Source organism: Phocoena sinus, chromosome 9, assembly GCF_008692025.1.
Source record: "Phocoena sinus isolate mPhoSin1 chromosome 9, mPhoSin1.pri, whole genome shotgun sequence".
NCBI lineage: Eukaryota > Metazoa > Chordata > Mammalia > Artiodactyla > Phocoenidae > Phocoena > Phocoena sinus.
Window position 1 is genome coordinate 7214851 of NC_045771.1, and position 25056 is coordinate 7239906.

General features: G+C 41.6%; 1 protein-coding gene across 9 annotated transcripts in view; it reads left to right on the forward strand.

Moving 5' to 3' along the window:
• Nucleotides 1-25056, forward strand: part of EZH2 (enhancer of zeste 2 polycomb repressive complex 2 subunit) — a 63475-nt gene that overhangs the window by 32827 nt on the left and 5592 nt on the right. For 3 of the 9 annotated variants that reach the window (XM_032642346.1, XM_032642351.1, XM_032642347.1), the window contains exons 4-14: nucleotides 4061-4177; nucleotides 7087-7207; nucleotides 9023-9163; nucleotides 10109-10211; nucleotides 10760-10938; nucleotides 19671-19762; nucleotides 21174-21414; nucleotides 21987-22156; nucleotides 22665-22759; nucleotides 23876-23916; nucleotides 24329-24454. In XM_032642346.1, coding sequence (XP_032498237.1) covers nucleotides 4061-4177; nucleotides 7087-7207; nucleotides 9023-9163; nucleotides 10109-10211; nucleotides 10760-10938; nucleotides 19671-19762; nucleotides 21174-21414; nucleotides 21987-22156; nucleotides 22665-22759; nucleotides 23876-23916; nucleotides 24329-24454 — 1426 coding nt within the window. Of the gene's footprint in view, nucleotides 1-505; nucleotides 685-4060; nucleotides 4178-7086; nucleotides 7208-9022; nucleotides 9164-10108; nucleotides 10212-10759; nucleotides 10939-19670; nucleotides 19763-21173; nucleotides 21415-21986; nucleotides 22157-22664; nucleotides 22760-23875; nucleotides 23917-24328; nucleotides 24455-25056 lie in introns of all 9 variants that reach the window. The other 6 variants (XM_032642349.1, XM_032642352.1, XM_032642350.1 and 3 more) reach the window with 4 other exon arrangements.

Consider the following 25056-nt stretch of genomic DNA (forward strand, 5'->3'; position numbering starts at 1 on the left):
AGGAGGCCTAGCTGGTTTAAAACTTGGTGTGTCATCTTTTCTCTACTCACATCTTGAAGAATATGGGTAGTTTCAGAAACGCTCAGCTTTTCCCTGGAGCTGGGTGGCAGCTGATGCTTTCTTTCATACACCTTAGATGTGAGACAGTTCCTTATTGTTTTTACTCGGAAAAGCTAAAGGATATTAGACAACATCACCAGTTCATTGTGTCTCTGGCTTGAATTAAATGGACCAACCAGGATCCAAGAATATTTTTAACTTGGCTAACTGAGTGTATTTTTTCCCCCTACTATATGGAAGTCGGACATAACCCTTCTAATGTGAAAGATTGTTGAGAGACCGGATGGCTATGACTGTTGCCCTTTGTGATGTCCCACTGTAAGATGGGGAGTCATACCTACCTCCTAGGGTAGTGGTGAATTTTAAAGAAGTTAACTTTGGTAAAGTCTCTAGCACAGTGCTTGGCACATAGTAGGGTGTGTTAATTTCTTTCCCTTCCCTGCAGGCCATTCACCTGCTCTTCCCTCTACGATTTTCCATAACACAGTTTTTACTTGGAACCAGCCTTCTGCCAAGAGTCTCAGTTTGGTTGTGTACTCCTACAACTACTATTTTTGGCTTGACTTCCCTCTCCAGCTCCCAGTGGTCCAGCCACACAGTCGCCTATTGTACCAGCTGGTTGATGTAAGTCTATCCATCCTCAGAGGAACCTGGTTACTTACCAGTAAGCTGTGTTTCTCTGAAAATGTAGCATCCTTGGTAACTAATATAGTTGTTTTCTTTCTTTACCATCAATGATGGATTACCTACAACAACTTCCTTGTGTGATCCTCAAGTTGGAACTGGAATTAGAGAATTTAATTTGTTGATATTGGTCTCCTAGTGAGTTCCTGAGTCCAAGACATATGACTCTGATCAGGTAAAATGCTGTGGAGACCCATGAGGTCAAAATCCTTTTCAGTGCTCTGAGTGATATGAGACAATAATATAAAGTGTCAAGGATGATACATTTTCAAAGAAAAAAAGTTACTGGTAAGTAACTGGGATTTTTGAGTAATATTCCTGTAAGTCAATAAATAAGAATTCCCAAACTTGTTTTACCAACAAATGCTTTTGCATTTGAATATTATTTCATAAATGAAAGGGATATGGTTATTAGTTAAGGTTAATAGTTAAAGAATGGGGTAGGTTTCTAGAGATACTACATAGATAATGAGGTGGGTATAGACCTTCAGTTTGCTAAATAGGTGTTCTCTTAGCTTTAAAAAGAAATTGAAGTCAAAGTCTCCATTAGGGAAAAATCAGCAAATGCAGTTGGTTCGTTCCAGAAACATTTTTTGAGTGCCTACTCTTTTTTGAGACACTGTGCTGAGTATTGTTGCGAGACAGAGGTAAAACCACACTCGGCCACAGCCGCTTTGAGAGCTTATTTCCAGCCCCTTGGTGACACTTTTATGACTCAGAATTGAGGTGATGGGTCATGGGGGTATGGCAGGTGTGGGGTTGGAGATAGTACTTAGCGTTGCAGCCTTTGCTGTCTTATTTTCTGTGCTTCTCTAAGTTCTTTCTGTTAACGGAAAAGTCAGCTGACCTCGTTCAGTAGACTCAGAGCATTTTCGCTGTCACTAGAGCAAACAGGTGGAACAGAGCCAGCGTTCCTCCTGTCTGGTAGTTGAATAGGATATTCAGCAGTCCTCCCGTAAGTGTGACCTTGGATTTAGATATTAAAGCAGGTGAATAAGTCAGAGTTGGAGAAGCAGCCGCTCCCCCTCGCCCCCCAGGCTTTAAAGGGGGCCAGTCTTCAGAATTAAAATCACAGAATTAATTTACCTCCGCCATGTGTAGAACAAAAATCAAAAACTCCAATTTAATTGTTTTGCAAGAAATGAAATTATTTTGTATTTAAAATCACTGGGTAGTGTATAGCACTTTATTCCGTAGTTATAACCACTCCTTGCCCCAGAGTGACCTGGTTAAGTAACTTAAGAAGAAGGAATGAAGGCATGGTAGGAATAGGACAAGAGGCAGATGCTGGGGGAGGAGATGCCCTGTGACACTGTTGGGTGTCTCTCTTGCACAGCACCCATTGCACGGGCATCTCAGGGTGAGAACTAGAGCATAGGCATGAAGCTTGTGGGTGTTGGAATCAGACTTAGGCTTCCATCCTGGCTTGGTAATTTACTACCTTTCTGACTAGGCAAGTTATTTAACCTCTCTGAACCTCAGTCTCCTCCTCATTTTGTGAAATCGTGATGCCAAAGGCTAAGATGAGAAGTGGTTAAGAAAATGTATATAAAGCACTTAGCACAGTGCCTGCAACATAGTACGTGCTCAATAAATGTTAACTGCTGTTATTATTGGACGGATGGATGAGGAATTGCATCGGAGGCCAAAGAAGGAAACAGGGAAAGATTGCGGGTTCTGGAGTTTTAGTAAACTGTTCACACCTTCTTATTGAGCTATGAGCTTTCTAGTATTATCTTTAATCTTTGCCCTTTTGGAAAGCAAATTAATGGATTAATCACTGTCACAGTTCTTCCTAACTACTCTATCTTTAAACCTTCACTTCCACTGAGGAAGGAACTATTTTTGTGCTGCGGTGACTGTGACTATTGGAAGATTATCCCCCTGGCCTGAGGAAGTGCTGAGGGCCAGGTGGGCCTGGATGCCAAAGACTTCCACTCTGATTTCACCAAATCTAGACCCGTGATTTTTAAGTCCTCTTAAATAAAAATGAAACATTTAATAATTATGTGTGTTGTATAGACATGACTTTTTTGGTTTCATTTTACTACTTCAATTCTACTTCTTTTTGCTCTATTTTCATGGATTATATGTCCAGGGTATTTTTGAGAAGGCTCTGGAGACCTGATAATTGGGTAATGGTACTCTTTTAAGAAAAGCTGGATTCCTAGACAGGATCGAGAGTGCTGTGGTATTTGGGCACAGATCTTTACCGTATTTCATCAAGTCAAAGATGCAAACTTTTTAACATTTTAACATCTGAAACTGGCATGCATCTTAGAATCACTGTGATAAGAAAGCATTGTGTTATAGTTTAATTGGCAACATTATTTTCTTAATGATACAGAAGATAATGGTGTGCTTTGAAATTGATGTCATCGTAGATTGGATGAAATATGGTATTTCAGGGAAATATATTTACTTAATGGGCATTAGAAATGTATAGAAATGTGGTATCGTGACAATATGTGTAGTGGGTAAGAGCAGGGGCTCCAGAGTCAGACGTTCTGGGTTTAAATTCTAGCCCTAACAGTGTATGACTTTGGGCCAGTTACGTATCCTTTCTCTATCTTAGTTTTCTCACCTGTAAAATGAGCGCTAAGAATAGTCCCCATCATACAGCGCTGTTATGAGGACTAAATATAAGACGTGCAAGTGTTTAAAATAGTGCCTAGCACATAGGAAGTGCTTAATAACATGAGTTATTATTGTTAATAATTTAGAGCTTACACTTCTGCAGAGTTGATTTGAATCCATTTCGTTGTGATTGAAATTCAGGTCTATTACCTTTAATATTTGTGTATCATCTGATAATATCAGCAAATGACACTTGGGTTTTTAAAAAGGGAAGGTAAAGGTAAGACAGTTTAACCTAACAAGTTTCTATATTCTTATTAAGATTTAAGTGGCATATTTGGTGTGTGTATATATATATATATATATATATATATATATATATATATTATTCCGTGTGGATGAGATGTAAATGAAATTAAGCAGTGAGGTAGAAAATTTATAGTGAAAGCAAGGAGCAGTTAATCTGGGGCCAACCTAAATATAATATTTGATTCTTATTGATACTGGTAAGTATGGAAAGGGTTGGAAGGTTTTGAAAATTTGCAAAATCTGAAGCTTTTTCTATCACTAGGTAAAAGAGAGGAGAGAATCCTTTCTGGTTTTTATGAACTTACCGTCTCAGTAAAGAAATTTCTTTTTCAAAATGCTGTAAGTAGGCAGCATCTCTTTATAATATGATGCCTACAGCTTCAGGTTGTCCTTTTATTCTTACGAGTCAATTTTATTTTTTCTGTTCTAGTGTTCGGTGACCAGTGACTTGGATTTTCCAACACAAGTCATCCCGTTAAAGACTCTGAATGCAGTTGCTTCAGTACCCATAATGTATTCTTGGTCTCCTCTACAGCAGAATTTCATGGTATGTAAATAATGTGTCTTCTTATTTGGTAATCACTTCTTTTAAATAAAAAAGCATAGATAATTTTCTTGTCAAGGTGAGTTAAGATAGTATAAGTAAAAATAGCTATCGAAATGGGAGTACTTAGAGTAATTTTTTAAACCAATTAATATATGTATTTTTAAGCCTTTTCGGTGTTGATGTTGCTCTTTTCTTAGTCCTTTCTAGTTAAAATATTCTCCAAAGGAAAAGTATTAAGCAAAAGCCACACCTGAGATTAAAAATATATTTAAAAGATGAAGCTTCTAGTTCTTATCCTTGAAGATGTTGGTCAGTATCCTGTAATCTCAGTCTGACTTTGAGGTTTTGTTAATTGAGAACGTATTATTTAAAACAATTTTAGGCAGCATGTTATTAAGTGATAACGTACACTATGAAATATTCTCAGGGCAAGGTTAAGCACTTTTCCACAGATAACACTGGCACAATAGCTTTTGTAATGAAATGCCAGTATTTAATTCTTTATAGAAGTAGGATGAAGGAGGATGGAACAAAAGAGAAATTTGAGTATGCATTCTTGACTTATGTTGTTAAATTAAAGATACATAGTTTTATTACTTAGTTGGTATATAAAATAATAGGGCTATTACAGTGTTGATGGAAGTCCTTGGTGAGCCTACTTTAGAGAATTACCTGCTAGATTTTTAAATAAACAGATGTTTCTAATGGCTTCAGTAACTTTGCTCTTAAAAATTTTGCAGTGGAGGCTTAAAGGCAAACTTCAGATTCTCTTTTGCCATTGTGTATTTTTGTGCATTTAAGGCTTTATTCAGAAACATTTTGTTTGAGAATCATGTTGCAGGAGCTTCTGGGAGGGTTCATATTTTCACAGACTGTAATTCTGAAAGCATATAGTGTTTAAAGTTGTCAATAAATTTTACTTCTTTTTTTTTAAACCATTTAAAAAATTGAAGTATAGTCAGTTTATACTGTTGTGTTAGTTTCAGGCATACAGCAAAGTGATTGTTTCAGATTCTTTTCCATTATAGGTTATTACAAGATATTGACTATAGTTCCTTGTGCTATACAGTAGGTCCTCGCTGTTTATTTTATATATAGTAATGTGTATATGTTAACCCCAAACTCCTAATTTATCTCCCCCTCCAAAGGTGTCAATAAATATTATGAATCATCCATGGGTTTTGCTGGTGACGAAAGCTAGGTCAGGCAAGCTGTCTTTATTATGGCTAGGATATATTTTGAGGTGCAAAGGTTATATGGCTATAATTGGGAAGACAAAACAGCCAATTGTCATTTAATTTTGGCTTGTGTCCAAAATAATTAACTCTCCCAGTTTAAATGGGATTAGTGCAGGTGAGGTGTGATGGCAGCTAGACTCATTAGTTGTATATAAGCTTGACCCTGAACAGAACAATAAATACATTAACATCTAAATTTTCCTTTTATACCCCATATGCACTTTTTCTCCCGGTTTCCCTTTTCCTTGTTTGTCTAAGGTACCATTATCTTTAAGAACTCTGCAGTTATCCTTAATTTGTTATGTAGGAATAATTTGAAAAATTTCCCTTTTCTTCCTGTTTCCTGCCTGCTCCTACGTGACCGTTCCGTGTGTGTGTCACGGCCTTTTGCCGGCGTATTCCTCCCTGTCGATCATGGGCCAGCCTAAGGCACCTCACACTTGACCTTTGATCTTAGCCAAAAGGCCGAGAAGCGGTAGGCACCTCACGCTTGACATAGTTGCCATGTCCTCCCATCAGTCTTACTTAGCCAGTCCATTCTGTTTATCAGAATTATCTTTCTGAAATTCTGTTTTTAACCAATACCTTGTTCAGAGGCCCATTAAGACTTAGACCTATCCTTGTTTTAGTCTCCATATTGAGATATGGACTTCAGAAACTTTGTCTTTTTTTTTTTTTGCGGTACATGGGCCTCTCACTGTCGTGGCCTCTCCCATTGCGGAGCACAGTCTCCAGTCGTGCAGGCTCAGTGGCCGTGGCTCACGGGCCTAGCCGCTCTGCAGCATGTGGGATCTTCCCGGGCCGGGGCACGAACCCGTGTCCCCTGAATCGGCAGGCGGACTCCCAACCACTGCGCCACCAGGGAAGCCCTTATGTTAGTTTTTATTTCCTTTTCCTTTTTTGGGAGTATGGTTATTTATGGGTTCTTTTTTTGTGGAATATCCTTTTCTTAATAAATTTATTTATTTTGTCTTTGCATTGGGTCTTCATTGCTGCGCGCGGGCTTTCTCTAGTTGGGGCGAGCGGGGGCTACTCTTCGTTGCAGTGCGCGGGCTTCTCATCGCGGTGGCTTCTCTTGTTGCGGAGCGTGGGCTCTAGGCGCGTGGGCTTCAGTAGTTGCAGTACTCAGGCTCAGTAGTTGTGGTGCATGGGCTAAATTGCTCCGCGGCATGTGGGATCTTCCTGGACCAGGGCTCGAACCCGTGGCCCCTGCATTCACAGGTGGATTCTTAACCACTGCACCACCAGGGAAGCCCTCGCTGGTTTTGATAAACCATAGTTCATCGATCCTAAGAAAACTTGGAAACGTCTGAAATAGGCATGTCTTAAAATTGATGATGAGTCGTAATTTGCAGCATTTTTTCCTTTCTTAGAGGTATATAAGATAACGGTAAGTTTTAATGATTGATGAAATATTAGATTAGGTAATACAGTATTTTTTCTTAAATTATTTCCCTGTAAACAGTTTGTTTTCTCAGATATGCTTATTGATGTGAAGGGTTTTTTACTTCTTTGTGGCTTTTAGAATTTGATGTCTATTTTAGATCTGGAGAACTGGGTACAGACATCTACTTATGAAAAAATATTGTTGTATTTCAGTTATGTTACATTTACTCTTAAAAAATTTGATACTTAGGATAAGCCTGCTTTTTAAATATTTTTTACTTTTAGGTGGAAGATGAAACTGTTTTACATAACATTCCTTACATGGGGGATGAAGTTTTAGATCAGGACGGGACTTTCATTGAAGAGCTAATAAAAAATTATGATGGAAAAGTACACGGGGATAGAGGTGAGTCATGTGTTTATTCTCTTGGAAACACGGCCAGAGAATTGATATTTTATTATTTTTTTTAAAACATAGGTATGAAAGATTTTTTTTTACATTAAAATTGTTGGACTGGCCTGGGCTCACAAGCCTAAAATTTTCAGTGTTTTCCCTAACTATTTTTATTTTATTTTATTTTTTTAAACATATTTATTGGAGTATAATTGCTTTACAATGGTGTGTTAGTTTCTGCTTTATAACAAAGTGAATCAGTTATACATATACATATATCCCCATATCTCCTCCCTCTTGCATCTCCCTCCCACCCTCCCTATCCCACCCCTCTAGGTGGTCACAGAGCACCGAGCTGATCTCCCTGTGCTATGTGGCTGCTTCCCACTAGCTATTTTACATTTGGTAGTGCTTATATGTCCATATGTACACTACCACTCTCTCACTTTGTCCCAGCTCACCCTTTCCCCTCCCTGTGTCCTCAAGTCCATTCTCTAGTAGGTCTGCATCTTTATTCCCGTCTTGCCCCTAAGTTCTTCATGACCATTTTTTTTGTTTGTTTGTTTGCTTTTGGCTGCATTGGGTCTTCCTTGCTGCGTGCGGGCTTTCTCTAGTTGCGGCGAGCGGGGGCTATTCTTCGTTGCAGTGCGCGGGCTTCTCATTGCAGTGGCTTCTCTTGTTGCAGAGCACAGGTTCTAGGTGCGTGGGCTTCAGTAATTGTGGCTCGCAGGCTTCAGTAGTTGTGGCTCGCGGGCTCCAGAACACAGGCTCAGTAGTTGTGCCTCGCAGGCTCTAGAGCGCACGCTCAGTAGTTGTGGTGCACGGGCTTAGTTGCTCCGCGGCATGTGGGACCCTCCCAGACCAGGGCTCAAACCCGTGTCCCCTGAGTTGGCAGGCGGATCCTTAACCACTGAGCCACCAAGGAAGCCCCATTTTTTTTTTTTTTAGATTCCATATATATGTGGTAGCGCCCTATTTTTAAATTGAAGGATCATGCTTGCCAGTTGAAAATTATTCATAGCTGGTCGTAACAAACTGTGATGTCAATAACATGTAAATTAAATGGAATTGTTTGAGTGTATGTAGATTTTAAGATTCTTTAGCAATAAAATCAGTGAGGAATAGGGCTTCTGCTTATGTGACATGGGCTCCAAAAGGCCCTATGTTCAAAAATACCTTCCCGGGCTTCCCTGGTGGCGCAGTGGTTGAGAGTCCGCCTACCGATGCAGGGGACACAGGTTCATGCGCCGGTCCGGGAGGATCCCATATGCCGCGGGGCGGCTGGGCCCGTGAGCCATGGCCGCTGAGCCTGCACGTCCGGAGACTGTGCTCCGCAACGGGAGAGGCCGCAACAGTGAGAGGCCCGCGTACCGCAAAAAAAAAAAAAAAAAAAAAAAAATACCTTCCCCACTAGGCAGCCACAGGACCTGAAATCCTGTCATTAGGATCACAGCTTTGGTGATTTAACAGGAGACCCTGTTAAAGTTCCTGGCAGGAGGGTAACGTGTAACATCCTCACATGTTCCTGTCAGGAGTGGACAGCAAGGTCTGGCAGATGCATTGTTTGGAAGGAGGCAAAGGCCATAGTTAGTCTCTAGAGAATTAGGCTATGGTGGCAGGCACTGAAAACTTGTGAAAATGACAGGTGTTGAGGATAAGTACTACTTCTGACTTTGCCTCAGGCCAGTCCTGAAAATGATCTTTCCTCACAGCATTTTAATAATAGTGTTATGGTACTGATTGATAGGCTCCAGCTGTTTCTTACAAATTAACAAAAGCATATGTGAATTTTTGTGTATTTCTGATATTTGACTTGATGAATTTCAGAATGTGGGTTTATAAATGATGAAATTTTTGTGGAGTTGGTGAATGCTCTTGGTCAATACAATGACGACGATGATGATGATGATGGAGATGATCCTGACGAAAGAGAAGAAAAACAGAAAGATCTAGAGGAGAACCGAGAAGGTACGTCTGTCTGTTACATTTGCGTGTAGCCATTACAGCAATTTTCAAAAACAATAGAGTATAGGTAAATCTTCCTTCCTTCTTTTTTCTTTTGTTAAATATCATATCAGTGGTAGTATAATCAAAATTAGAATATTATTTATAACATTTCATCCTGCACTTTTATTTCCCTTGGCTAGCAAAATAACGTTTTTTTTTTGGTTTCCCTGGGCAGTCATTATAATCATTATATATATAGCATACTGGTCATTGACTATGAACAAGTTGTGTGCTCATCACTTTATATGCGTATAGACATTTAATTCTCATAATATTCCACGAGGTAGCTTTTATCATCAGATCCACCTCATAGTTGAGGAGATGGGTTTAGTGAGATGAAGTAACTTAAGATCACAGTATTGGGAGGAAACAGAACCCAGAAAATGCTGTGTTCGGAACCAGCTCTAACTGACCCCAGAGCATATGTTTTAACCGCTACACTAATTACGGTTTGCCAGAAAATTAGAGGGTCCCAACTTAGAGCTTGGCAGTTGGTGAAGACGGGACAAAGCTCGTTATTAAGACAGCATAGAAGAATATGGGGGGAAATTGCAGTTTCAAAGAAGCGTACAGTTTTTTATAACAGGCGCCTTAGTGATCACCTGGCTCCTCATTTTACAGCCAAGGTGGGTCAGTGGCCAGACAGGGCCGCAGCGTCAGTTAGGGGCTGAGCCGGGACCACAGCCTCAGTTCTCTGTCTCGGGGCGCACTTGCAGCTTCCCACGCTTGAGTTTGAGTTTCGTCTGGCCCACCAGCCTCCCAGATCCTTGTGAGATATGTTGGAAGGAAGTGAAACATAGAGCTGGTAATTTCCTGGGAAATCAGCTTTGTTAGGCATGAGGGAAATGAAAGACTGGCAAGCTTGTTCACTTTCATTCCTTTTTCCTTTTACATTTCCCTGTTTAGATAAAGAAAGTCGCCCACCTCGGAAATTTCCTTCTGATAAAATTTTCGAAGCTATTTCCTCAATGTTTCCAGATAAGGGCACAGCAGAAGAGCTAAAGGAAAAGTAAGATTTGTTCTCTGGCCATGGTTTTGCCTCGTATGGTCTTTAACTCACCATTTTGGTTCTTTAGAAATGGAACTAACGTAGCCAGTGAGCTCCCCACTTCGTGTGTTCCCAACATCTGCAAGATACTTGACCTAATACGTGTATGTATCTGGTACCCTGTACTCCATTTATGGTAGATGGGATAAATTTGCGTGCGTGCGTGCAGACACGCACACGTACACACACAATTTACAGGAATGCGTGTAAGAGGAAATTTCTCGGGACGCCTGTAGAAATTTTAGTGCAGCTGATGTTTCATTTTAATGAATATAGTAACATTTTTCATGACAGATCTGAATCACATCAGTGAATTCGTTTCTTGATATACCATGCATAATATTTAATTGGCTCTTCATTTAAATAAAGATTGTTGTAGGCTAAACTTCTTTGTGTGTTTTAGGCAAGATAAACATCAAAAATAATACACAGAAATCTTGTAGAAAATTTATTTTCAAAAATGTAATTCTTGTTTCACCTTTACTTCCATTTTTCTTGGTTAATGTTAGGTACAAAGAACTCACTGAGCAGCAGCTCCCAGGTGCACTTCCCCCTGAGTGTACCCCCAACATAGATGGACCAAACGCCAAGTCTGTTCAGAGGGAGCAGAGCTTGCACTCATTTCATACGCTTTTCTGTAGGCGATGTTTTAAATATGACTGCTTCCTACATCGTAAGTGCAGTTATTGTACGTTTACATTTTCTATCTTTGTTGTGGAATTATGTGTTAAAGCAACTTGGGAAGTGTCATTGATTACCACTAGAATTTGTCATTTAATCTTGCAGTTACGACTGAAAAATACGTTAGCATCATAGTATTGTTATTTCCTAATTTGCTGCTTAAGGGTTGCTCTGAAGTCTTTTGCACATGTTAAGCTGGCACTGCTGTCTCCCACTAACTTGGAATACAGATCAGTGATTTTTCCATAAATGCTAACTGAACAATTGTTTTACAATAAAACTTACTGTGACCTAGCTGATGGCCCAGAGCAACATTGCCAATACTGATGAATAACTTGTTGAATAAGAAATTGGCTAAAAAGGTGTTTCGATATATTCTTGTCTGTTTAGTGCCAAATCTGGTTTTTTTTTGGGGGGGGAGGGGCATCCTCTGAATACGTTGCTTTTAAAAACACCTGCATTTGAATACAGGTAAAGCATAACATGTTCTTAATGAGATTTACGTATGGTACATAGGATATTACTTTCTTTTTCTGACATTGCTGGGGAATGAAGTTTCTTAGTAAAATTTACAGGTAACTGGAACTTAATTAAGTACAATTTAGAAACTACCAGCTACTTTTGAGGCATGTTTTTTGAAAATATATTTCATACCTCCTGGTTCCTAAGCAGAGTTTACTTAATGTAGGTTAGCTTTTTCCACATTAGAGTTTTGTGTGACCATCTGTGGCATAACACCTTTGTCTCTGTGCTGAGTTCCTGTGCCCACTTTTTACAATTTTTTCCCTCATTTTCCAGTGGTACCTCTTAATGTTAATTAGCTGCCTAGGCAGCTATATCTTGCCTTATTTTGAGTTTTTGCTCTATATCTACTTAATGTTTGCTGCAGCACATAATTTGTTACATGATGTGTATCTAGGTCTGGAAATGGTCATTTGTGTGTGTGTGTGTGTGTGTGTGTGTGTGTGTGTGTGTGTGTGTGTGAAGTATTAGTGGTTTAGAAAAACTTGAAGTAGACTTTCTGAATTATCATTGTATCTCCTTGCAGCTGTTGTCCGTGCTCCTAATCTAGTTTAAATTGATGACTTGGTAGTTGTAATAATCCGTAGAAGCCAGCCATACTCCAGCCATTGTAGGCTTACTTACTTGGGCTTGGCAGCATTGTCATTACACAGGCCTTGAAGTAGTTGTTTTGAATTGCATTTAATTCCCCTTTACACATGATCATTTTATAAAATAATGTCCAGTTCTTAAGAATACTGTAAATTGCATTCAGATATCACTATAGCAAAAAAGTTGGTGGGAGCTCTTTCATTGGAGTCAATGCAGTGGTCCCTCCAATTTGTTGTTTATAGATGTAGCATTTGATGGACCTTTTTTGTACAGATGAGCCAAGGCAGGAGGGTACTACTTTTAAACATTATTACAAGAGTTATTTTACTGTGCTATTCCAATGTGAGTAATTTGGATGAATCTTGAACCTGCTCATCGTCTCATTATTCATGCTGGGGAGAGGAGGAGAAAAGTTGTGCTTAATGAAGCTGGTTCTCTGGGACTGACTGGTGGGCTGCTCACTGCAGTGCATGGGAGACGCGGGTCCAGCACTGCTGTGCCCACCCTTCCCCCTTGTTCCACTAGAGCCAGGCTCTTCATAGTGTAGCCCTAACACATTCTACAGGCATTTAATTGCTTTACACTGACTTGGACAAAATATCACACACTATATATTTTTCTTAGGTAAAAGAAGTCATTAAATACATTCTTAAACATACCTGTTAAATATAGCATTTTGAGCTTTTTGTTCTTTGTCTAATTGGGAATAATATAAACTGTCATGGGGATTAAATTTATTACTTACTACGTGCAAAATACTTAAAATAGCACTTGGCGTGTGTTTAGCTATTGTTATTTTAAAAATAAATCATCATTCACATGACTTACATTTCCAAAAAGCATTAAAAGGCATCCAGCGAAATCCCCCACCCCTCCTGTCCGCATCCTCACTCCCCTGTAGGTAAACCACTTCGGCTGTTAGTTCTTCTGTGTCTTTCTGTAGTTTCTTCTGGCAAACACAAATACATTCCTCTCTTTTCCCAACCACCCTATTCAAATAGCGCCATACTCTCCAGGTTTTTTCCCTGTTGGACTTAACATTGTAGATATTATTCCTGTCTGGACAGCTGCATAGTCTTCTGCTGTAGGAGGCCCTATAACTTACTGAGCCCGTCCCCCGAAAGGTCAACATTTATGGTAATGGTGCCGCCGTGAATAACCTTGCATGGTGGACCTGTACGTCCTTTCCCACAAGTGCAGGTTAACCCGGTCCACTCTGTGTAGGCAGTGCCAAACTACCTGCCATACGGGGATCTGCCAATTTAAAGAACTACCAGCAAAGTAAGAGTGCCTGTTTCCCAGAGCCCAGCCAATAGAGTGTGTTAAAAAACAAACTCTGATTTTATTGATTGAACTAGTAAAATGCTTTTTAGCATAATTTAATTTGCATTTTTCTTCCTGTATGATTAAGAGATTTGTATTTTCTCTGAACTATTTTTATCCTTTTGGCTTCGTTGGTCTTTTTGATATCTTGAAGCTCTTTATATAGTCAGGAAATTTTTTGAGATGAGTTGCAGTGGTTTTTTTTTTTTCCAGTTAGCTGTTTGGTAAAAATCCCATAGCAAAGTTTAAAAAAAAAAGCCTTTAAGGTAGTTGAATCTATCAGTTGGCTTTCCCTACTACTCCAAGGTTTTAAAGGACGTCTCACTTTTTTTCTAGTACATTTTAGGCTTTTGGTGCTATATTCTTTTTTGGGGGAATAACATCTAACTCTTTGATCGGTTTGGAATTTATTCTGTTAGAATTTTGGATCCAACTCGTCCTCTGCAACTCCAGGGCTACTGTTTCCACACCATCATTTTTTTTTTTTCCCCCCAGTACGCGGGCCTCTCACTGTTGTGGTCTCTCCCGCTGCGGATCACGGGCTCTGGACGCTCAGGCTCAGCGGCCATGGCTCACGGGCCCAGCCGCTCCGCGGCACGTGGGATCTTCCTGGACCGGGGCACAAACCCGTGTCCCCTGCATCGGCAGGCGGACTCTCAACCACTGCGCCACCAGGGAAGCCTCTTAACATCTTTATTGCAGTATAATTGCTTTACAATGGTGTGTTAGTTTCTGCTTTATAACAAAGTGAATCAGTTATACATGTACATATGTTCCCATATCTCTTCCCTCCACACCATCTATTGACAAGTGTCTCTGGGGTTGCCCTGAGCCGCTGCCTTCATCACTGTCACCACAGGGGCTGGGGTCTGTTTCTGGTCTTTGGGTTCCGTTCCTTGAGTCTTTCCAGGGGGCTTTATTCACAGATCTCCTGGCCATTCTTGTATTTCTATATAAATTTTAGAACCAGTTTGTCTAATTAATAAAAAAGTCTAGGGGCTTCCCTGGTGGCACAGTGGTTGAGAGTCTGCCTGCCGATGCAGGGGACACGGGTTCGTACCCCGGTCCGGGAAGATCCCACGTGCCACGGAGCGGCTGAGCCCGTGAGCCATGGCCGCTGAGCCTGCGCGTCCGGAACCTGTGCTCCGCAACGGGAGAGGCCACAACAGTGAGAGGCCCGCGTACTGCAAAAAAAAAAAAAAAAAAAAAAAGTCTAGGTGGTATGTTTATTGGAATCTCATTAAATTTATAAATTATCTAAGGGGAAATCGACAATTTAAAATAAGGGTATGTCTAACTATGGGATAAGTCTCCTTTTGACCTTTAAAATAAGCTTTCTGATTTTCTTCCCGTAGCTCTTGTATTTACATTCTTTGGTAAGATGATTTCTAGGCATTAAATGTGTTGGGCTTTTCCCCTTGTATCATATATGTTTCATACCCTGCTACTTTACTGGGCTGTCCTTGATTGTGATAGTTTCTGCATAGATTCTTTTGCGTTTTCCAGCTGTAATTATCTACAGTTATGAATGGTTTTGCTTTCTTTCCAATCTTTGTAACTTTAACTACCTTCTCCTGTCTAACTGTATCTTCAGTGCATGTTAAATAATAGTGGTGCTAGGAGATACATTTCCTACTGCTCCTGGATCAGTTTTGGGAAATTACCCATTTCATTCCGATTTTGAAATTTATTTGTATAATTTGATCTGCATGTTCTAATAATTCTTTTAATTTCTTTTATTTCTTTGATTGTTCTTCTGTGTTTGATTCTTTTTTTCTTGAAGAGATTAAGAAGTGGTTTATATATTTTATTTAGAAAATCTGTTTTGTATATTTTTCCCTCAGAGAATCAGCTACTGTATTCGTTTTTACTGTTTTTCTGTTTGTGAATCTGATGTTTGCTTCATTTTCATTCTTTCCTCTTTTTTTGGATGTATTTTAACACAGTGAGTTGTCTCTAGAGCGCTGTTTCAACTTCTTTTAGGTTCCGATATTTGGTATTATTATTATTTTTTTTAAAGGAATTTGAGGGAATGTTTTGTATTTCCTTTAACTCATTGTTGAACGGAGACTTTTTTTTTTTTTTTTTCCTGCGGTACACGGGCCTCTCACTGTTGTGGCCTCTCCCGTTGCGGAACACAGGCTCTGGACGCTCAGGCTCAGTGGCCATGGCTCACGGGCCTAGCCGCTCTGCAGCATGTGGGATCTTCCCGGACCAGGGTACGAACCCGTGTCCCCTGCATTGGCAGGCAGACTCTCAACTACTACGCCACCAGGGAAGCCCAAAGGGAGACTTTAAAACTTCATTGTGAAAGAGGCCTTTTTTGGATGTTAACTGTTTTTATTATTTCTGTGCTGGCAGCCTCACTGATGTTGGGCCTTACTTGTTATTTAGATGTTAGGGGTGTCTGCCACTTTTATCTCTAAGGAAGATGTTCTTTTTTTAAAAAAATAAATTTATTTATTTATTTTTGGCTGCGTTGGGTCTTCGTTGCTGCACGCAGGCTTTCTCTAGTTGCGGTGAGCAGGGGCTACTCTTCCTTGTGGTGTGCGGGATTCTCATTGCTGTGGCTTCTCTTGTGGAGCTCGGGCTCTAGACGCGTGGGCTTCAGTAGTTGTGGCACACAGGCTCAGTAGTTGTGGCACGTGGCCTCAGTAGATGTGGCACGTGGGCTCAGTAGTTGTGGCTCGCGGGCTCCAGAGCACAGGCTCAGTAGTTGTGGTACATGGGCTTAGTTGCTCCACGGCATGTGGGATCTTCCCAGACCAGGGCTCAAACCCGTGTCTCCAGCATTGGCAGGCAGATTCTTAACCACTGTGCCACCAAGGAAGTCCCGGAAGATATTCTGATGGCAGGGGATTGGCAGTTCATCTGGGCCAGAAGCTTGGTATCTGATCATGGATCTTTTCTATTAGAGGGACTTTAATCTCCAATACAGGCCTAGAGCATAGCTAGAATTGTATATTACAATTTATAAGTCTTTTACCTTTGCTTGAAAACCTTTAGATAAGATATTGCACCAAAATTCTTTAAGTTGCTTTTGAAATTAAAGAAAAAAAAAAGCCTTTAATATCCATGTTCTTTTCTTTTTGTGAAACTTTTAAGTATCTTGCTTTAATTTTCCATCTGATAATTTTCCTGATCAGGGAATTTTATATAATCTTCTCTCCAACCTGCCCATATTATACTTAGTTTGAAATATATTTTAATAATGTATTGCAAATACTAGTATTTTAAGATGTCTATTTGAAAAGATTATTTTCAGTATTCTGGAAGTCTAAAATAGTCAAGACTCTTAGAGGAAAACATAGGCAGAACACTCTATGACATAAATCACAGCAAGATCCTTTTTGACCCACCTCCTAGAGAAATGGAAATAAAAACAAAAATAAACAAATGGGACTTAATGAAACTGCAAAGCTTTTGCACAGCAAAGGAAACCATAAACAAGACCAAAAGACAACCCTCAGAATGGGAGAAAATATTTGCAAATGAAGCAACTGACAAAGGGTTAATCTCCAAAATTTACAAGCAGCTCATACAGCTCAGTATCAAAAAAACAAACGACCCAATCCAAAAATGAGCTGAAGACTTAAATAGACATTTCTCCAAAGAAGATATACAGATTGCCAACAAACACATGAAAGAATGCTCAACATCATTAATCATTAGAGAAATGCAAATCAAAACTACAATGAGATATCATCTCACACCGGTCAGAATGGCCGTCATCAAAAAATCTACAAACAATAAATGCTGGAGAGGGTGTGGAGAAAAGGAAACCCTCCTGCACTGTTGGTGGGAATGTAAATTGATACAGCCACTATGGAGAACAGTATGGAGGTGCCTTAAAAAACTAAAAATAGAACTACCATATGACTCAGCAATCCCACTACTGGGTACATGGCCTGAGAAAACCATAATTCAAAAAGTCATGTACCACAATGTTCATTGCAGCTCTATTTACAATAGCCAGGACATGGAAGCAACCTATATGTCCATCAACAGATGAATGGATAAAGAAGATGTGGCACATATATACAATGGAATATTACTCACGCATAAAAAGAAACAAAATTGAGTTATTTGTAGTGAGGTGGATGGACCTAGAGTCTGTCCTACAGAGTGAAGTAAGTCAGAAGGAGAAAAACAAATACTGTATGCTAACACATATTTATGGAATCTAAAAAAAGAAAAGTCACGAAGAACCTAGGGGCAAGATGGGAATAAAGACGCAGACCTACTAGAGAATGGACTTGAGGATACGGGGAGGGGAAGGGTAAGCTGGGACAAAGTGAGAGAGTGGCATGGACATTATACACTACCAAATACAAAATAGATAGCTAGTGGGAAGCAGCCGCATAGCACAGGGAGATCAGCTCGGTGCTTTGTGACCACCTGGAGGGGTGGGATAGGGAGGGTGGGAGGGAGGGAGACGCAAGAGGGAAGAGATATGGGGACATATGTATAACTGATTCACTTTGTTATAAAGCAGAAACTGACACACCATTGTAAAGCAATTATACTCCAATAAAGATGTTAAAAAAAATAGGACATTTCTAGAAGAGGGAATTCTTTATATACTTAGTTTTCCTAAAGAATTGAAGTTGGAAATTCTGCTGAAGGAAATCTAGTCGTAAGAATGGTTCTCTTTAGCTAAATGCAATGTGGGATGAAGAATGGTACTTAAAAAATTTTATAAGTACTTTTATTATTAGCATGCTGACTTTTCCTTTATGGCCTGAATTTGTTCTCACCTTGGAGGCTGTATAATTGTGGCTTACGATGCTGATACTGTTACCTAGTCTTGACTTAGAGGCTTCTTCTGTCTCATCACCAGCAGAGGCTGCTGTCCTCATTTGTGTGCGTGTGTGTGTACAGATACATGTGTGTCTTCTTCAGTGAATTGGGGCAAAACTATCAGTCTCTAACTATAGTATGTACTAGAGGAGACATCAGACTAAACACAGGTTTCACCTAAAACGTGTCAGTCAGGATGTGCCTCTGGCTCAGGACGATTTTGTTTTTGGATGGATGTAATTCCTTCTGCTTATGTGACCGTAATCTTCTAGTGCTCACTGTGTGTATTTTAGGGGTCTTCACCTGTGCAAAATGTAATTCAGTGCTAAATAAGTCATATGGTATCAGGCTCTTGTTCTGGGAAAAACCAACTCACATACTTGAAACAGTCTGAGCCTTGAATTTCTATTTTAAAAACATAACTTTTTCTTCCTTCCCTCATCACTGTCTTCATTTCCCATTTAAGTTCTATGGATAGATGTATGGCTTTTTTTTTTTTTTTTCCGGTACGCGGGCCTCTCACTGTCGTGGCCTCTCTCGTTGCGGAGCACAGGCTCCGGATGCACAGGCTCAGCGGCCATGGCTCACGGGCCCAGCCGCTACGCGGCATGTGGGATCTTCCCGGACCGGGGCACGAACCCGTGTCCCCTGCATTGGCAGGCGGACTCTCAACCACTGCGCCACCAGGGAAGCCCGAAGTATGGCTTTTTACAAATATTTTTAAAATGATTTATTTCATGAATCTGTCACTTGTTATTATCCAGATTAATTTTCATCTTGTGTAATTCTGGATAGGGCATTTCTAGTATTTGCCTTTATTCGCTGTAAGCAAAGCCTCCCCAAGTTGTCTGAGGTTCTCGCTGCTGCGCTTTCATACTTGTTAGTATACCAGTGTGCTGGACTTTGAATTTTTCTGTTATATTATTTGGGAATGTTAAGTTTCAAACACTTTATCTTTCTAAAATGTGTTTTATCTGACCATTATATTTTCCTGCAGAAAGGGTGCTGACTGTGCAGGCTCCCGCTGGGTTCTTGAATTGTGTGTGATTCAAAGAAATTGACTTGTAGTATTCCAAGGCTGTCCTCATTATCTTTTAAAACTGGTTTTTAACAATTGGTGTCCCATTCTTCTCCCCCATTTGACAAGCTGATTGCTGACCTTTCTGTGGAAATCGATAAATTGTAGATGTCAGAATTCTTTTGTAAAAAGAGGAAATCTGATTTCTATGTAGAGGATACATCAGTTGTTTCTATGGAGACATTCAAGACCCAAATAAATGTTTATAATTAGAGCTCAGGTGTTCTGGGGGAGACCTGAGGAGAATACATTGTGGAAATTCAATAAGAGCTTGAAGGAAAGTTCTGTAATGTAAACATTATTAGCAAAAGTGTAATGTAGTAATTGACTTTCTCCTTTGGAACTGGAGACGTGAAAAAGTAATGTTATGTTCATGTGTAAAGGTAATGTTATTTATGTTTGGATATTTTATGTTTATTTTGCAGCTTTTCATGCGACACCCAACACTTACAAGCGGAAAAACACGGAGACGGCTCTGGACAACAAGCCTTGCGGCCCCCAGTGTTACCAGCACTTGGTAAGCGTGCACAGCGGGGCTCCAGAGGGAATTGGAGAAGTCTTAATTTTGAACTTCGGTGAGGTCTGTAAAGTCAGCGGTAACCTCACTGTTCCCATACTTTGGCCATATGATAGCAGAGGTTTCTCAGTCACATTTCTTGGTAGTGCTTACGTACTGCACATTCTAGTCTTTTGTTATCTCGCGTTATTCTTTATCTCTGTTAGTCTTTTCAGCAGCGTATGGAGGTCTTTAGGATCCAGGCCTCCTGTACCCACAGAGCTTACGAGAATGGGAAGCAGAGGACCCTTTTAAACCCCAGAAGTGCAGTACTTCCCGGGCCTTGCTCAGAGCCATAGCCCTTCTTTGAGTTGTAGACCCACTGTAGTTGAGCTATATTATATATAGGCCCCGGAGAGGTTTTGTATGTTTGTTTATTTTTTTTTAATGATGGAGAAAAGGTAAGGGTTTAGGAAAATATGAGGTAGAAAAGTTGTTTTTTACGGGTACTATCTTATTTTTACCATTTCCCCTCTTTGAACCAAGCCACTCCTACCTAGGAACTAAATGGGTATATATTGCCTGTTGGATTTTGGACAGAAGATTCATTGAATGGCACCTGCAGAAGGTATCCTATTTTTAAGCAATTTGGTTTTTGTAGAATGAAGTATAAAACTGTTGGCTGCTCTCAGACTTCTCCCTTCTATTGCCACTAAAAATGGAATTCTTGAGCACTGTTTTATATATAATATTCCTTACAAGGCAGAATTTTATTTGGCTCATCTAAAATGTGTCTGTGGTATCTCTATAATCCACGCCCTTCCCGTTGTTGTATACTTTCCGAGACTGGATTATTACACCTGGTAACGCAGAATGTAACCCTCACCGCCTTGTTCGTCGAGTTCCTTTCATGTCTTCCTGGGTTGTGCGTCCCTCACAGGGGAAAAAAAAAATGGGATGTTTTACTTGTAAGGCAGAAAGTGAAAAGAGTGGAGTATGTGTACATGTTTTGTTTTCTTCTTGTATACTTTGAATATTACCTTAGAAAGGGACATGTTGGCTTAAGAAGCCCTGAAATAGGAAAGTGTGACTTTAGATGCACATTAGATGTGCGCTTCCTCTTAAAATTCACTTTTAAATAGACTGTTACCTAAAGTATATTTCTGTTTAACTCATAATCAGTTAATATAGAGCCGTCTTGCCTGATTTTGTGCTGCTCTGGCACTGTACGGAAGCCATATTTATCTTTCGCAAATCTTCAAACCCTCAAAAGCAGATAGAAAACAGTTGTATGTAGATGTGCGACTGTTTGTGCAAGCCGGATACTGTGATACATTTGACTAACGTGCTAACGCCATCCTTTTCTTTTTCTCCTCCGCCAAAATGAGCTGCAGAACTTTACCCTGATGTCTGCACTTTTCCCCCTTCGTAGGAGGGCGCGAAGGAGTTTGCTGCCGCCCTCACTGCCGAGCGGATAAAGACGCCCCCGAAGCGCCCAGGCGGCCGCAGGAGAGGGCGGCTCCCCAACAACAGCAGCAGGCCCGGCACCCCCACCACCAACGTGCTCGAGTCGAAGGACACGGACAGTGACAGGGAGGCAGGGACCGAGACCGGAGGGGAGGGCAACGACAAGGAAGAGGAGGAGAAGAAGGACGAGACCTCCAGTTCCTCAGGTGAGACGCGTCTGGTAACGGGGTCTTCCTGCCGCTCGGAGGGTTCATGTTGTCGAGGTTTGGGTCGTGTAAGGTGTTAGTTACTTCCCTCAGTTGGTTAGTTACAGACACGGTGAGAAACCCAGGAGCAGAGCTGTGTGGCTGTGACTCTTACTGCTCTCTTCTGGCCCACACCCAGCCCTCGCCTGTGGTGTTGATCTGTCTGGGTTACTTGCAAGTTGACCATCCGGTTTATTTTCACTCTTTGGGTCACTTTCCTTTTTCCAGCTTTCACAAGGGCATGATGAAATTCTCATCACTCAGTTGAATACTCTTGACGCTCTGTGGGTAGTTTTGGTTAGGAGAGAGAATTAGAACCACTGACTAGTATGTTATGGATTGTCTTTTCAGCCCTATGTTACACCATAAGTAATAGTAGGGTAACCCCATTTGCTTTCATTTTAGCAGGCTGAGCTAAAGGGAGCCCGCTCTCATGGTTTCCATGGGGGAAAAGCTTACTGATACTTCCTTCCCTTTCCCTTTCCTTCCTCCCATTGCTGTTTCTTGACCATTGCTTAACTTTGGTTTCGTAGAAGCGAATTCTCGGTGTCAAACACCAATAAAGATGAAGCCCAACGCCGAGCCCCCCGAGAACGTGGAGTGGAGTGGTGCTGAGGCCTCCATGTTCAGGGTCCTCATCGGCACGTACTACGACAATTTCTGTGCCATCGCCAGATTGATTGGGACCAAAACATGTCGACAGGTGAGCGTGCCTGATAAAAATACTGTCAGCTTCAGATGGAGAAACGTGGTCACTGTCCAAACACGAACATTCGTGGTTAGTAAACTGCTGTTCCTCTGAAAAGAGGTGTAAAACATTTTTTTTTCACTGAGAGGATACTGAAAGGAAATTACTCATTCAACTTTAGATGTTTTAGGTTAGCTGGCAATGGGTTCTATCTTATTTTATTATTCATTCGTTTGTTTTTTGGCCACGCTGCATGGCACATGGCATCTTAGTTCCCCAAACAGGGATTGAACCTGTGTCCCTTGCAGTGTAAGTGCAGAGTCCTAACCACTGGACAGCCAGGGAATTCTGGCAATGGGTTTTAAAAACCAGGAACGATTTAGATTTAGCCTCATGACTCTCAATAAGAGTGTAATCGCAGCAGCGTCACAGGACAGACAAATAGTTTCTGGTGGGGATGAGCAGGAGACTGGTTTGCTTAAACAGATGGTCCTCACGGCCCTGTGACCTTGCCTCTTGTCAGGTGTATGAGTTTCGAGTCAAAGAATCCAGTGTCATAGCGCCAGCCCCCGCCGAGGACGTTGACACCCCTCCCAGGAAGAAGAAGAGGAAACACCGGTGAGTCTGCGGCGTGATGGGGAGGCCGCTGCGGGCCTGGCGCTCATGAGGGCAGTGGTGGCTCCACTCCGTCGATTAGGAAAGAAGCTTAAGTGGCCTCAGAAGTAGACCTTTGGGGTCTTGTGTCCGTGGGCATTTGCTGGCATTTTTCTGTAAGAACACAGTGGCTGTCAGGAGATTTGGTGTGCTGAGTCATAAAAATTTTATGATTACTGTGCTACATTTTGGTTACGAAGAATTACTGAGTAGCTTCTGCAGTGAAGGCTGCATAAACCCTTTCTTGGCATTCGTGTGTGGATGTTGGGAGGCTGTGAGCTCTGGGCCGGTTTTCACTCTAGGAGCCTGAGTTTTGGGACTTCCCTGGGGGTCCAGTGGGTAAGACTCTGCGCTCCCAATGAAGGGGGCCCGGGTTCTATCCCTGGTCAGGGAACTAGATCCCACATGCCACCACTAAGAGTCTGCATGACGTAATAAAGATCCTCCGTGCCGCAACTAAGACCTGGCACAGCCAAAATAAATAAATAAATAGGAGCCTGAGTTTTCCACGCCCACCCTGCCATCGGCCTGGGTGAGCGAGTGACGGGGGCAGTGAAGGTGTCAGGCCGGCTCGGATGTGTGGAGGCTGGATGGACTACTTGCTGTAACCACCACCCGGTCCTTTTTTTCTTTTTAGAGAGAAACATAGTTGGGTGTTGGGTAAGGGAACATCTAAATTATGCTTCAAAAATTGTCTACAGCTTAATTTAGGCTTTAGTAGACGCCTCTGCATTTTTTGCTTGGATTCTCTCTGACCGTGTAGCTCAGTTGAAATGATGCAAGAGTCCAGAAATTGGAGCAGGTGTGCTGTGCCGGTACCATCCACACTAGAATAAACCTGCCCCAGGGGGCCGGGCTGGCTGTCTGAGGCCACAGCCCTTAGGCTGTTCCCACGTTGCTCCACACCTGCGCCAGGTGTGAGCGGGGTGGCGTGTGACTCCTCTTTCATAGTCACTTGGATTAAGAGCCCTGCCGCGTTCATGGCACAGGTTGACGCGTTTAAGTTGCGCTTGTTGACGTGTGGCTGACCGTGCGTCCCAGGGTCACGGGGGTGATGTTTCCTTCCTTTGTGTTTTGCAGGTTGTGGGCTGCACACTGCAGAAAGATACAGCTGAAGAAGGGTTGGCATCTTTCCGTTCAGCTTCATTAGTAACTCAGGGTCTACTTCTCGTGTCTTAGAATAGTAATTGGATTAGAGTTTGGGATATTCTAATATAACCGACTTCGGTGCACTGAAGTTTAATGCACAGAAGTGCATTAAACGGAGGCCGTCTGTTGATTAATTTCCAGTCGGTTAGAGGAGAACGACTCTGGGAACCTGACTGAGGTGTGTGTGACAGTGCCCCGGGGTTCCCGAGCTCTTGGCGGGTGGGGCTCATTTCTGCTGACCTCTTGTAAACAGTGTGTGTGACGTTGCAGACACGGAAAGACAACCCGCTAAGCTCGGAGGGCCACGGGGAGAGCATGTGCTTGTCGGGCGTGTGCTCCCCTTGCCGCTCTCTGGACTGACGTGGTGCTGTTTTCTCTGTGCAGACGGCTCCTCCAACCATGTTTACAACTACCAGCCCTGTGACCACCCGCGGCAGCCTTGCGACAGCTCGTGCCCTTGTGTGATAGCCCAGAATTTTTGTGAAAAGTTTTGTCAATGTAGTTCAGAGTGTAAGTATGTTGTCTTGATGTGATTACGTGAGAATTCAATAGGCCGTTGGTCAGCAATTTAAAACTGTAACCTCAATTGGCACAAGGACACGGCAGCTCCTGCGTGCTGTTCCCTTTGGGAAATTCACTTACACCACGAGCATGCATGGCGCCCAGGAGTGGCTCTGGGCCTCTTTCCAGCCAGCCTCCTGGCTGAGGCGGGTATGTGGGCAGGTTTAGGCGAATGTGGGTTAAAGGAGCTTTTATTTTTTCCCCCTTGATCATTTAACTTAAATCATAGTAGAGTTGACACAGAATGGAAGGGGACTCTAGAAATAGCTACCCAAATACTTTTTGGACACCAGAAACTGTTAAGAGTTAGGTGGGTTTAGTCTTCAGAACACAGGCATGTGTAGCATCAGGGTAGTGACTAATGATTTAATGAAACTGCACTGAAGCCTGGATACCAAGGAAGCACCTAGAACTCTGACTATCGGAGTGGTTGAGATCCATGGATATTACGTAGTCCAAATCCTTCCTTCACACCTGTTTTATAAATCAAAGAACTGTAAGTACACATGCCATCTAACGAACAAAAAAGGGGGGACAGGAACTCAGTGATC